The sequence below is a fragment of the Vicia villosa genome, linkage group LG3 (genome assembly GCF_029867415.1).
Source record: "Vicia villosa cultivar HV-30 ecotype Madison, WI linkage group LG3, Vvil1.0, whole genome shotgun sequence".
Taxonomy (NCBI): Eukaryota; Viridiplantae; Streptophyta; class Magnoliopsida; order Fabales; family Fabaceae; genus Vicia; species Vicia villosa.
The window spans coordinates 203,829,330-203,842,380 of record NC_081182.1 but is presented as its reverse complement, the minus strand read 5'-3'; the positions used below and the strand labels follow the sequence as shown (position 1 = coordinate 203,842,380).

General features: G+C 30.3%; 1 protein-coding gene across 2 annotated transcripts; it reads right to left on the bottom strand.

Moving 5' to 3' along the window:
* Positions 1-910: 910 nt before the first annotated feature.
* On the bottom strand, positions 911-4,672 carry LOC131593348 (U-box domain-containing protein 44-like). Of its 2 annotated transcripts, none has more exons than XM_058865827.1 (5): positions 4,355-4,672; positions 4,166-4,268; positions 3,167-3,918; positions 2,673-2,973; positions 911-2,582 (listed from the first exon to the last, which is right to left on the bottom strand). In XM_058865827.1, exons 3-5 carry the CDS (start codon positions 3,893-3,895, stop codon positions 1,129-1,131), a joined length of 2,484 nt encoding a protein of 827 aa, XP_058721810.1. In that variant the 5' UTR covers positions 3,896-3,918; positions 4,166-4,268; positions 4,355-4,672; the 3' UTR covers positions 911-1,128. The 2 variants fall into 2 exon arrangements, with proteins under 2 accessions (XP_058721810.1, XP_058721809.1); XM_058865826.1 differs by having other exon boundaries at positions 4,392-4,672.
* Between the last annotated feature and the right edge of the window lie 8,379 nt (positions 4,673-13,051).

The following is a 13,051-nucleotide window of genomic DNA, read 5'->3' as shown; positions in this document are numbered from 1 at the left end:
TTTAAAGTTTAAATTTAAAGAGCATAAACGTAAATATTATAATTGAAATGGAGAATACTTAGATACAATTATTTATGTGTGGATTGTACTATTTTCTAATGAAAATATGATGAGTGTATAATTTTCTTTTTTACATATATAATTTTTTTTATTTTCATAATTTAGATTAATTCAAATAATATATAATTTAATTTATGTTTAAATACAGTTTTGACGGTCCAAGTTTTTCAATTGAATGATTTTAGCCCCTTAAGTTTCAGTTGTTTGATTTTGGTCCTTCAAATTTTTCAATTGTTCGATTTTGACCCTCCAAAATTTTCAATCGTTTGATTTTGGATTTCTTAATGACATGTACACTAAACTTCTTTTTTTAAATTTTTTCTAATTTTCTTCTCTACAACTCTATTTTGTCTTCTCTTTTTAATTGTTAAACTTTAAACGAAATATTTTTAAAATCTTAATTATAACATTCAAAATATATTTTATGGCAACTTATTTTTACAACCCAAAAGATAGAACACTAACTAATTAAAATATCATACTTTTTAGCCAATAATATGTGTGAATTTTTTAACAAAATTATTTTAGAATATAGGGACAAGTCTACAATATACATGAAGAATATGATTATCTTTGAGACTTTGCTTAAATATGAGGGAGATATTGGCCAAAAAAATTGTTATTTTAATTAGCTAGTGATCTATCGTTTATAATGTCAAAACAATTTGTCACTAGGCATATGTTGAATGAAATATTTAAGTTTTTAAGATATTACATTCAAAGTTTAACTATTAAAAAGAGAAGAAAAATAGAATTATAAAAGAATTTTTTTTTTAAAAAGAGAGAAAAAATAACGAAAAATAAAGAAGTTTAGTTTACAAGTGAATTATCAAAAGTAAAAGATTAATGTGTGGACGGTGGCCTTGATATACTTACATAGTCCACCTGAACTTATTTTACAATCTTTCATTTCTAACAAATTATTACATACACTTGAATGACTCTTTAGGGTTCATCCCAAAAAATATAAAATACAAGCATGTACACCAAAAAATATATAAATGAATTGATTGCAAAACAAAAGATCACTTCCACAATAGTGGTAATTCACATAATGAAAGCCTTGTTTCAAAAGTAACTTGATTGATCTTGCAAGAGTTCTAGCTCAGCCAATACTTTAGCAACTGTTGACTTCACTCTAGAATCACTTTTTTGTGCCAAATCAATAAGCACCACCTGAGCAGATTCTCCATATTTCACTCTATGTTCTTCAATCTTAAATACTCTCTCCAACATCCATAATGCTTTTTCTTGCACCTTTGCATCACCAACTTCTAAGCATTTTATAATAGCTTGCACACCAGATAATTTAGCAATGAAATTCACACCATTCTCCCATATTTCATCTTGCAAAAGAGTTGAAAGTGCAACAAGAGCAGCTTCAACTACTTCCTTCTCTTTATCTTCCAATATTTCGATAAGCCGAGAAACCGCACCCGCTTTTACCAAACAAAATGTGCTATTGACAACGCAATATCCGTCATGAACTTCGCAATATGCGTTTTTTGAAGGTTGAACGCATAACCATCTCGCTTTCCTAGATTTTCTTAGAGAAAGAGAGTTTTGTGATAGTTGAGTTAAGGAGTTTGCAGCTCTTGATTTCGTGATCGGCGAGCCTGTTGAGAGTAGTTTTACGAGCAGAGGAATTATCCCGTGCTGTACTGAAACGAGTTGTAGTTTCTTGTCGGATGAATTCGTGAAGCGGTTTATAACACCGGTGGCGCTCTCGATTAAGCTATTTGTTGATGGTGATTTGCTTGCATTGCTAGAATACAAAATTGATATCAAAATCGGTAGCAGATTTGCCCGCTTTAGAATATCGGTTACTTTCTTATCGCTAGCAGGAAGATTACTCAGGATGCCAACCGCAGCCGCTTTTTCACTCTCTGACGTGGACGATGAGACAATATTAACAATTTCTAAAAGATGAGTTTCGTCGAGATATTCGGTTAGTTCGTCGGTTATATCTTTAGAGAGCGTGTATAGCAAATTCAAGACCTTACACCTGATTTTGGTGTTACTTTCTTTAAGAAAGGGTAAGAGTAGTTGAAGTGCACCTTTTTCTTTCATTTTTCTTCTCACTTTGGATGCGCCGAGATGCGAAGACATACTATTGAGAGCTTCTAATAGATGACTCTGAATTATCGGGCTCGAAAGATTCAAAAGCGAAAGCATTTGTTGAGCAACATCCTCGTTGACGAGAATAGATTCCGACTGAGCGATTCTTGCAAGAATGGCCGATGCAGGCTCCCGAAGAGTCATGAGCACAGATGTTACGGAGAAAAGAAGTTGTAGCAAAGCTCCTGTAATACCTGATTGAATTAAACGTTGCACGTTTTCGGTCAAGCTAGACAGATTTTGTAGCGCGTTTAGAGATGATAACTTGGATTCGAGTTTTCCAGTGACGAACATTTTGACAAGTGGCTCGATTGCTCCATCTTCTCCGAGGGTAAGTTTGCTGTTATCGGTAAGTTCCAATCTAGAAAGCGCTGTCGCCATTAGGATCTTGTTCATGTCAGAGCCTGCAATAATATAATTCGAAGTTTTCAAGTAGAATGTCGAAAAAGTTAATATAAATTTGAACTCATCAGTTAAGAAAATTCCGGCGTTACCTTCCTTCAAATACTGAACTAGCGGCCGAAAGTAACCGGCCTCGGCCATATGAAGTGCATTTTGATTATTACTAGACAAAATATCTAACAACTTTGCGGCATCGTGTGAAGCAACTGAGTCATCGCCGTTAAGAATGGCGACCAACATAACGATACAACCTTGAATTCTTCCGATCCGCCTTCGAACGGCTTGAACGTTAGAGAGGTCTAGCAACAACCCTACAGCTTCTCTTCTCTCTTCTGAATCTCTTGTAAGAGACTTCACCACTGCCGATAAAAACTCAACCTCGACCATCTTCTCCTGCATTGTACCACTTCATAAGCACTTGTTTAAAAGTTAAAACCGCTTATGTAAAAGCACTTATATGATAAGAACTTATGATATAAGCGCTTAATTAAGTTGTATATCCAAACAGGACCTAACAGTGTAATGATTCTAAACCAATATTTACAAAAAATAAAGTTAAAATCAACTTAAAATTTCAAAATTTTACCTTTTTCTCGTCATTTCCAAAAGCAATACGTCTTAGCAATTGAATTATGGCGAGCCTATTATCCGCCTTACACGTACTTAGCCGATTGAAAAGAATGGAAATAGTTGCTTCCTCGTTAATCAAACCGCTGTCCAATCTCTCACTTCTCATGAACTCCTTTAGTCTCAGAAGCGAAACCGCGAATTCTTCATCATTGCCATTCTTAAGTTGCAAAACCACATCACCAATAGACACATCAATTATTTCCTCTTCTATTTCCCCAACCGTCTTCATTTCATTCGCGAAAATTTCCGATTTTGGACTCGAAGTCATACTCGAAACACCATCGAATCTTGCGTTCATCATCTGTCTTTGCAATACACCAATCTTTTCTCTAAAATCAATAGACACTTCAAGACTCGCAACAAGCAAAACCCCTAACGACCGACCAATATCATGCGTCATATCCTCAATTTGCTTAACCGGATGTCTCAAATTCAAGCTTTTCGTTAAAATTCTAGCACGACGTAACTCATTCTCAATAGATTCCAACGATTTTCTTATCGACGGCTTATCCAAAACAGTACTCTTATCACTCAACTCATTCAAGATTGGTGATAGTTTCTCAACCAAGTTTCCAAACTCAGAAAAAGCCTCTACCTCAATTTCAGATTTCTTAGCAAAAGTAACAACCTCATCAACCAAAACTTCCATCCTTGACAGCATCTCAGAAAAATCCTCCTTTTCCATGTTTTCCTTATTATTCACAAAAACTTCATTTGTTCACATAAAAACAAGAATTATTCATCAATAAAGGAAGAAAATATGATCAAGTGAACAATAACCTATAACTAGAGCTATGTAGCACAGACACCAGAAACACGAAACTATAACTGTTACATCGATACCGATAATAATTTTAAAAAATGGATGAATTAAAGTAATCACAAGTGTTGGTATCGATTTCGGACACAGACACAGACACAAAATTAATACAAAAACAAAGAAAAGAGTTAATACCTTAATGGGCCTATTTGAATTTGAGAAAGTTTGAATCTTTTGTCTTCAATTTAGAAAACTAGAAACAATCAAAGTATAACAAATGAAGGAGAGTGAAAAGAACCTGCAAAATAGATAAATATTAAGACTTTTTCATTCATGTTAGACCTTAGACCCAACATAGTTGAAGTTCAAAGGTGAGAACTTTACATAGAAAGAAAGAGAAATAGCGAAGAATAAGACCGACCCAGATTGTATTTTGGTCTTGTTGTTGTTGATATTGACCATGAAAGTGTGAAAGTTGAGGTTGAAGAAATGGGATGAATATAGAAAGGACAAGGTGTTAAAAGGGTCGTTTTCAGACCGGCTAAGGAGCATTAAATATAAGGTTGTTGTGACGTATGGGCTCCTTGCTTTGTTCGTCGTGGTCATGGTCAGGCTTGTGCTTCCAAGCAACTAGCAGATGAAAAAATGAATGATGGAAGACGAAGTCAATATGTGGAGTTCATACATGTGTTGTACATGTGTCTGTTGTTTTTTGAATTTTGTTTTTAAATATAAAGTTTTTTTTTTTAATTTGTATTTGTGGTTTGAACTTAAAATTGGATATTTTGTACATAATCCCTAAAGAAACTATATGTACTATATAACCACTTAAAAGATGTGAAAGTTGTTGTTGACTTGAATATAAAGGGGAATGGTCTAGAATGAGATGAATAGACTTTTTAAGATAAAATTCTTTTCACAAAAATTTCAGAATTAGAGTTTTTAAAATGCGCAGGAGCGAAAGTTAATAGGGTTTTTAAAAAATATGTGTTGTGGAATAAATTCACGAATTCTTTAATGATTAGACAATATAATAAAAAGAAGATGGGTGAAACTACCGACATACAATGCGCCAGTTAATTAAATCGGATTCACAGTGAGAGGTAATATAATTATATTAATCGAGTGAGGATCAAATATTACATGTTTATACAGATATAATCAACATAGAGAATGTTTAGCAGACAAAATCTAACTAGGACCTAAGTTTAAACATTAAAACGTTATGAACGAACAACTTAACAACATACAATTCTAGAAAGCAATAAAACTCTATGATCATACAATGCTAGAAAATGATGAAATCATATGAACATGCAAACTATACAGAAATTTAAAAGATATGGATAGAGAAAATTGTACATCGGTGTCTTTATTGGTTCGATGTGTCCTCGTTTTCACCTAGTCTAGTCTCTAATGGCAAACAATTGGAAAAAAATTCGGGTCTTCCGATAAATCACAAATTAATACACAATGTTTTTGTACAACAAATAATTACAAACAATACTGAAAAACTTAACGTCAACAATTTAAGCAACATATATCTGAATCTTGATTTTCCTTGTGTTAAAAGCATATCACAAAAATACTAATTCGACAAGATTCTCACTCAATGCACTCCAAGATTTTGTCTGCAACAGTCTTCACTCGTCCCTGCTGAAATTCCTTTGTCTGAGTCTTTGAAATACTTAAGGAGTTAGAAACTCTAAAATTTTGTCTGTAGTGATCTTCAATTGACCCTACTGAAATCTTCCTTTGGAGAAGAAATTACTCTTTTTCTTTGTTGAAGTTAGTCTCTACAAACCATAATCACAACCCAATTCTTTAATTCGATGATACACAATACATAAAAAGCTTCACAAAACATTAGATTCTCTTATATACCTTTCAACTACTACTTACACTCACTCTTAGAGTTGAGTAACCACAACAATGAGTTTTTTTTTGCTAAAGGTTTAAGATGATTGGATATCAGCACTCGTTGAAGTTTTTATTTAAGATTGACTTGAGAGAGAAGGTGTTTGTGAAAGAAAGAATGCTATTGATTTTTTAAGGATTATGAAAATATGAATTAACTTTTTCTAGAGAGAGAAAAAATGATTTATATATGTGCTAGATATAAGGCACAAAATAGGTGTATAATAAGCAACTTGATTCGAGTCAGGTCCTACAAAATGATTTAAATCACTTGAAAAAGTGACTTGAATCATGATGATAAAAACTGGAAATATTATGTTTCATTCAAATCATGATTTGAACCATGTGATTCGATTCAAGCAGTTATCTGATTCAAATCACACAAGTTGAGGTGGTTTCCAAAACACTATGTTCATGCATGATTCGAATCAACCATAGTTGTGATTCGAGTCAAGGTGCATTTGATTCGATTCAGGCAAAACCTTGATTCCAATCACACTTACAATGCCAAATTCCAAATTTCGTTTTTACTCTTAATTCAAATCAGCCAAAGTTGTGATTCAAATCAAGCTTAGAAAACACATTGTTTTAAGATTTCTAAATTGTGATTTGAGTCATATGTAGTTGTCTTTTAACCAATTTGCTTAAATTAAAAAAATATTGCAATTGTTTCAACCTAAGTGAGAGAAGAGATAAGTGAGAGGTACATTACTACGATACATGGTAAAATTATTCTGACGTCCAACTTCCGTTAAAAAAATGCCTACATGGCAAACGGAAATGACGTGGCATGCATGTTTTTCTTTTTTAAATAATTATTTATTTTGAACCCATGACTAGGGGTGGGAATAGGCCAGGCCGGCCTACAGGGCCCTATAGCCTAGCCTACTTAAGGCCAGGCCAGGCCTATTTAATAAAAAGGTCAGGCTTAGGCTTTTTTAAAAGCCTATTTAATAAAATAGGCCAGGCCCAGGCTATTAAAAAAGCCTATAAAGCCTTGTAGGCCGGCCTATATTTTCATATATATTAAAATTAGTCTAAATACGTTGGCCTATATATGCATATATATTAGAAAAAGTGTTAAATAGATTGGTCTATATATGCATATATATTAGAAAAAAATATTAAATAGGTCGGTCTAAATGTTCATATATATGCGACCTACAAGGCTTCTTAAGTAATATGAATTAATTGAAAATATTAATGAGAAAGAGGCTTTTAAATAGGCTTTAAGGCCAGGCCAGGCTTTTAAAAAGGCCAGGCCAGACTGAAAAAACGAGCCTATAGTAGGCCATAGGCCAGGCTCAGGCCTTGTAAGTTTATCGCAGGCCAGGCCCAGGCCTTATAAAGCCTAGCCTAGCCTAGCCTATTCCCACCCCTACCCATGACATTTAGCTTAAAAACACCAAAGGCTTTCCACTTAGCCACTTCTATTACTTGTAATATATTTGCAATTCATTTGTATACATTACATAATGAGATAATTTTTTTGAAATAGACTTTATTTTATTTTGAGTTTTGGTATTAATTTTTATTTTGTTCAAATAAATAATAATATACAATAATAAATAACTGCAAATATTTTACATAATATTTCATATTATTTCCACTATGCAATGTTTCAAATATTTAGTATTTACTAGTCTTCAATTTAAAAAATTAATAAATAAAATATTTAATAAATTAAAAAATTGATAAATATTAATGCTAAATAGGTTAATAAATATTAATTATTAATATTAACGCTAAACATTAACGCTAATTAGGTTAATAAATATTAACGATAAATATTAACGCTAAATAGGTTAATAAAATGGTTGATAAATAATTAATTTATTAAATATTTCAAATATTTATTAAATAGATTAATAATTATTTCAACTATTTATTAAATGTTTTAACTATTTAATATCTCAACTATTAAATATTTCAATAATTAAATTATTATATTAAATATGAAATATTAAATATTTTAATTTGTAATAATAATATAATATAGTTAAATAATGATAAAAATGTTTCAAACTATTTAATATATATAAATTACTGTATTTTACTATTTATTTAGAACAAAATAAAAATTAATACCAGCGCTTATAAATAAATACATTGCTGTTTATAAATAAAAAAATTTGCTGCTTACAAAATAAAAATTAGAACAAAATATAAAACAAATATATTGCTGTAGGCGTTAGTGGAAAATATTAGCAAATCTGCTGCTTACAAAACAAAAATTAGAACAAAATATAACCAAATAGCATGCATTGCAAATAAAAATCAAACAGCACAACTGGCTTGGTGGAAAGGAATGACTTAAAGTGAGTGGGTTCGAAACCCATTACCCACTTTTTTGAAAATGTTATAATTTGACCCTATAGGGACCAAAATCAAAAACAGAAAAACTTAAGCTTATGTGGAATTATTAAATATAAAAAAAAACATAAAAAATGGTCGCCACGTCAGCGGCGTTAGCCACATCATCATTTTTTTAACGGAAGTTGGACGTCAGGGACCAAAGTGAACAAGAAATGGACATATGGGGACTTGGACCGACTTGGACCAAAAAAAAAAAGATATAGGAATGAAAATCAAAAACTCGCTAACTTACAGGGACCAAAGAACTATTTAAGCCATCAATTTAATATTACAACAAACGATAACCCCAAAAATCATGACAGAACATCAAAATACACAAATAAAATTACATTGTTATCGATGGAGCAATTTTTTCGTCTCTCTTTTTTTTATGCGAGAAAAATTTGAGATACTTTTGAATAAATTGATTCCTCATTTGAGCAATGCACAAAACGACTTTAGGTCTTGTGCTCTTAAGCTCCCACTGCATTCAACACTTAACGAGCATAAAAATGTGAGATATCTCTTAAAATTCTCCCATTTGATAAAAATTAGAAAGACGACGACAAAAATAAGACTGAAATTCACATTACAATAGAAACCACAACAACATGTTATCACACTATTGCTAGCCACACTATTGCTAGCCACATAACCAAAAACGCACAAATCATCACAATTAGGCAATTGAGCAAGACACAAAGAACATACACAATTTTAGGTTTTATACTATCATCACAACAAAGATAAAGACAACAGATAGGAAAATAATAACATTACGAATAAGCAAAAATGACAAAACATTCCAGAATGGGTATATTAACAAAAAACTAACCCAACATCAATTTGCAAACATCGGTTGAAAATCAAAAAAATAACACTAAGTCCAAAAACTAAGGTACAAATTATACGAAATGAAATGGTATGCATGCTAAAATGGAGGTAGGCCGAAGAGGAACTGGTCGTCAGCTGGAAAATTAGATAAGTCAAAAGCCAAATTTGAACCATTTGGAGAAAATATTGCTTCCTTGACTGAAGTTAACAAAGTAGTAAGCCGAACTTCTCAAGCTTTCACAGCTTCTTCCTAACTAACTTCCCTTGCACAAGTTTTTGCAACTACTTACACTTCACACGAAATATAGGGCTCTTCCATATCTCGGGTATCAATAATAATCTGATCGACACAACTGTTAAAACAAGCTTTGACTGCATGAGTCAACCCATCATAAGTAGCAATAAATGAAGAAGCAGGTGCCTTCAAAGGCACAATACTTCCAAGAGCTTCTTTAGCAGCGATGAATTATCTTAATAATAGTATATGTTATCATTATCCCAATAATAACACATTTTATTGACGACATGATTTTCAAACAACTCTGGAGCTTCCAAGAGCTTAGACTTAGTAGAAGATACGTTGTTCCTCTCAAGAATAATTTGAATCAAGGATGTGTAAAAAAGAGGACGATTTGAATTTGCCTTCCAAATAATTATCTAGTGATGATGAATTTTACCAGGTTGACCTTTGGATGAATGAATAAAATCCACATTAAGAACAAATCAATGTCGTTTGCTCTTGCCCAATTTCTAATTTTCCAATAGAGAATCTTGCCTATAATTTAGTGGAGCATTCACATTTCGCATTTCATTCAACTGATTTGGAAATTTTAAACGTCTAAGTGACCTCTGAACAATGTCTTCGATATGAATTCCACAAACGCAATATCCTTGAACTCACCAATATAATTTTGAGGATATATCTCAACACCTTTGTTCTACGACCCGAGAACTTCGAGAGAGTCCACATACGTGAATGTAACGAATTTTCCTTTGAACTCGTATTCCACACCAATTGTTTTGCCCTTTGCATTATAATAAAATGCATTCAAATTATATAAATCATACTTCTTACTCAAACCCCTGAACCTATGTAGATTAACGTTTTCAAAAGCTCGCATAAAATTCATTTTCAAAGATGTCTTAGCCTCCTTGGTAACATATATTATTTTTGAGCACATTTTCTGTTCAAGAACATTTCAGGATTCCTCTTATAATCATCTCTTAAAATATGATGCTTCACTTATGGCAGAATCACATAGAAATTTGGACAAATGAAACAAAATCAAATGAAGGAGCGAATGGATTAGGAATAACGACTCCGACCTTTGGTCTTGACGAATTTTCCTTATCTTCATGATCAATGATAAATAACTAATCTTTTCTTGGTTGGAACGGGACGAGATGTGTTAGGGTAAAAATGCTTTCTTTTTTAGGGGTGTGTTTGTTTTAAGGTTAGAAAAATATTTTCAAGGAATAAAACTATGGGAATTTAAGATTCCTATGTTTGATTCAAGTTTAAAAAAATTATTCCAAGAAACTTTTTATTCCTAGGAATCTTATTTACACATGATTCTTTTATTTTTATTCCAAGGCTTAAAGACTGAGAATATAACATTTCCATGGAAATAATTTCAACCAATTATAACTTTCCACTACTAATCACATTTATTTTATTTTATTTTATTTTTTTTGTAATTTTAAATTAAATAAATTTACAATTATTCCTAAAAAAAATTTAATTTCTACCAAACACATAAGTGAGGATAATAATCCTAGAAATAATAATCCTAGGAATACTATTCTAAAGAATATAATTTAAAATCTTGAAACAAACAGGGTCTCTAATGATTTTAAATTATAAGTCATTTATGAAAAATTTGTTTTAACTTATTTTACAATATAAATAAAATATTAATACTTTATCTCTAATATTATGTATAGCTCTCTTTTTTTTTTTTAATTTCTTTTTGTTTTTCTTGTATATACTATTAATAAAAAATATTTTTAGAATAGAGGGATAATTTTATATAAAATCAAGTACGTTTTTTTTAATATTGAAATAAATTATCTAAACTATTTAGGATTTAGAGTAGAGAGAATACTAGGCTGGTATAATTTAATTTTGAATATATGTGTGTGAATATAAGTTTTTTACTTGGCTGTTTTATTTGTTTGGACTTTTCCAGCTTTTGAATAAATGCATTTATATGACTTTGCCCCTCGTAATGATTGCTTCAAAGTTAGGTTCAGATATTTTTATTTTGACCCTTTGAAGGTAAATTTGGCCCCACGTAATAATTAAGCAATTCACACATATTAAAAAGTATTGAAAACTAAATAAAAATATTATATATTAATATCTAATGTTAGAATTTTGGGCCACTAATATAATATTATATGTCTTAGAATTATTGTGTAATTAGTTAAAATTACAGTGGTCTAATTGATTATTTTTTGAAACATCAAAATATTATTAACACTATGCACGAGACATGCCAAAGATACAACAACAATTAAATTAAACATGAACTAGTAAGAAACCCGTGCTATCGCACGGGTCCCGTCTGGATTCACATCACATGCCTACCAAACCATCATTTGTAAAGTTTGAATTCATTCTTCGATAGGTTAACATTGACATAGTTACAAATATATGCACAAACCTTTAAGCATCGTATTTACAGTAAATCTTACAGCTGATTATCACTTCAATTATATAAAACAGCAGCATCGTATTTACAGTAAATCTTACAGCCGATTATCACTTCAATTATATAAAACAGCAGAAAAAATATTTAAAAGATGGACATTAAAATGAACCGTCTACAACTCGTATCTTTTAAATACGTTTACATATACCCGTGAATCAAGATGAGTTAACAAAACTCAGTTGAATCCAGATGGGTTGATTTTAAAACTATAGATTTGAATAAAATAATTTTTCCAATTCAAATAACATTACTTTTTAGATATTATTCAAGTTTTCAAAACCTAAAATTTATATAAGCTTCCTGTTAATATCAATTTTAAATACCTTTTATTATATCATATTTACAATTTTTACAAACCTACAATATATGACCACTCCCCGTGAAATTTAGTGCTAAATGAATATCTACACTCTATGGTATCTTGAAATTTCAGTTTTAAATGAATATTTTTTCTATCATTTTTGCTTAGTAAAATTACAAAATTTATAAAATTGTAAATTATTTGATATTTTATTGAATAATTTTTTTAAGTATATGATATTTTTTTAAAATTATTTGATATTTTATTTCTGGTCAAAGTCAAGTATATGATATTTTTAAAAAAAAATTATAAAATAAATCATACTTATTTACATTCAAATTTATAGAAACAAAATAATATTGTCATCTTCAAATTTAAATATATAATATTATTTTTTTCTTGTTCACGTTAAAATACAACATATAAAATATTAAGTTGTCTTTCGTTTATAACTTAAACCCATTTGCATTTTAGGACTTTTATAAATAATGTAGTTATTTTATACTAAACAGGATAATTTTAAAAAGTGTACTCTATTTTATTATAAGTTTGATTTTCATATGTCTAAGATTAAAATAAAAAATATTATAAAATCAAATAATTTATTTTAAGATTAAAATAAAAAATATTATAAAATCAAATAATTTATTTTAGAGTTTAATGGTAGTATACTGTCAATGTAAAATCATAAAAATATTTTAAAATTTACATTGTGACTTGACGCTTTATATGGTCGTCATTGGTGGATAGTGTAAAAATAATTTACACTATCACTATCAGTGCACAATCTCTTTTCTCTTTATTTTACTTTTTTACAAATAAGGCATTTAATTCTAATTGGGGATAAAATAGGGGATAAAATGTACACTCTCTTATTTATCTTATAATAATAAACTGTAATATTTTTCAGATATTTAAAAAAAATCAATAAAATATGTTTGCAATTTTGAGGTCTTTTAT

Excerpts from the sequence above, each read along its gene's own strand:
- LOC131593348 (XM_058865827.1), bottom strand. The coding sequence starts at position 3,895 with ATGGAAAAGGAGGATTTTTCTGAGATGCTGTCAAGGATGGAAGTTTTG. Across the intron at positions 2,974-3,166 it reads TTGGAAATGACGAGAAAAAG|GAGAAGATGGTCGAGGTTGA; the intron begins GTAAAATTTTGA and ends GGTACAATGCAG. Across the intron at positions 2,583-2,672 it reads AGTTCAGTATTTGAAGGAAG|GCTCTGACATGAACAAGATC; the intron begins GTAACGCCGGAA and ends ATATTATTGCAG.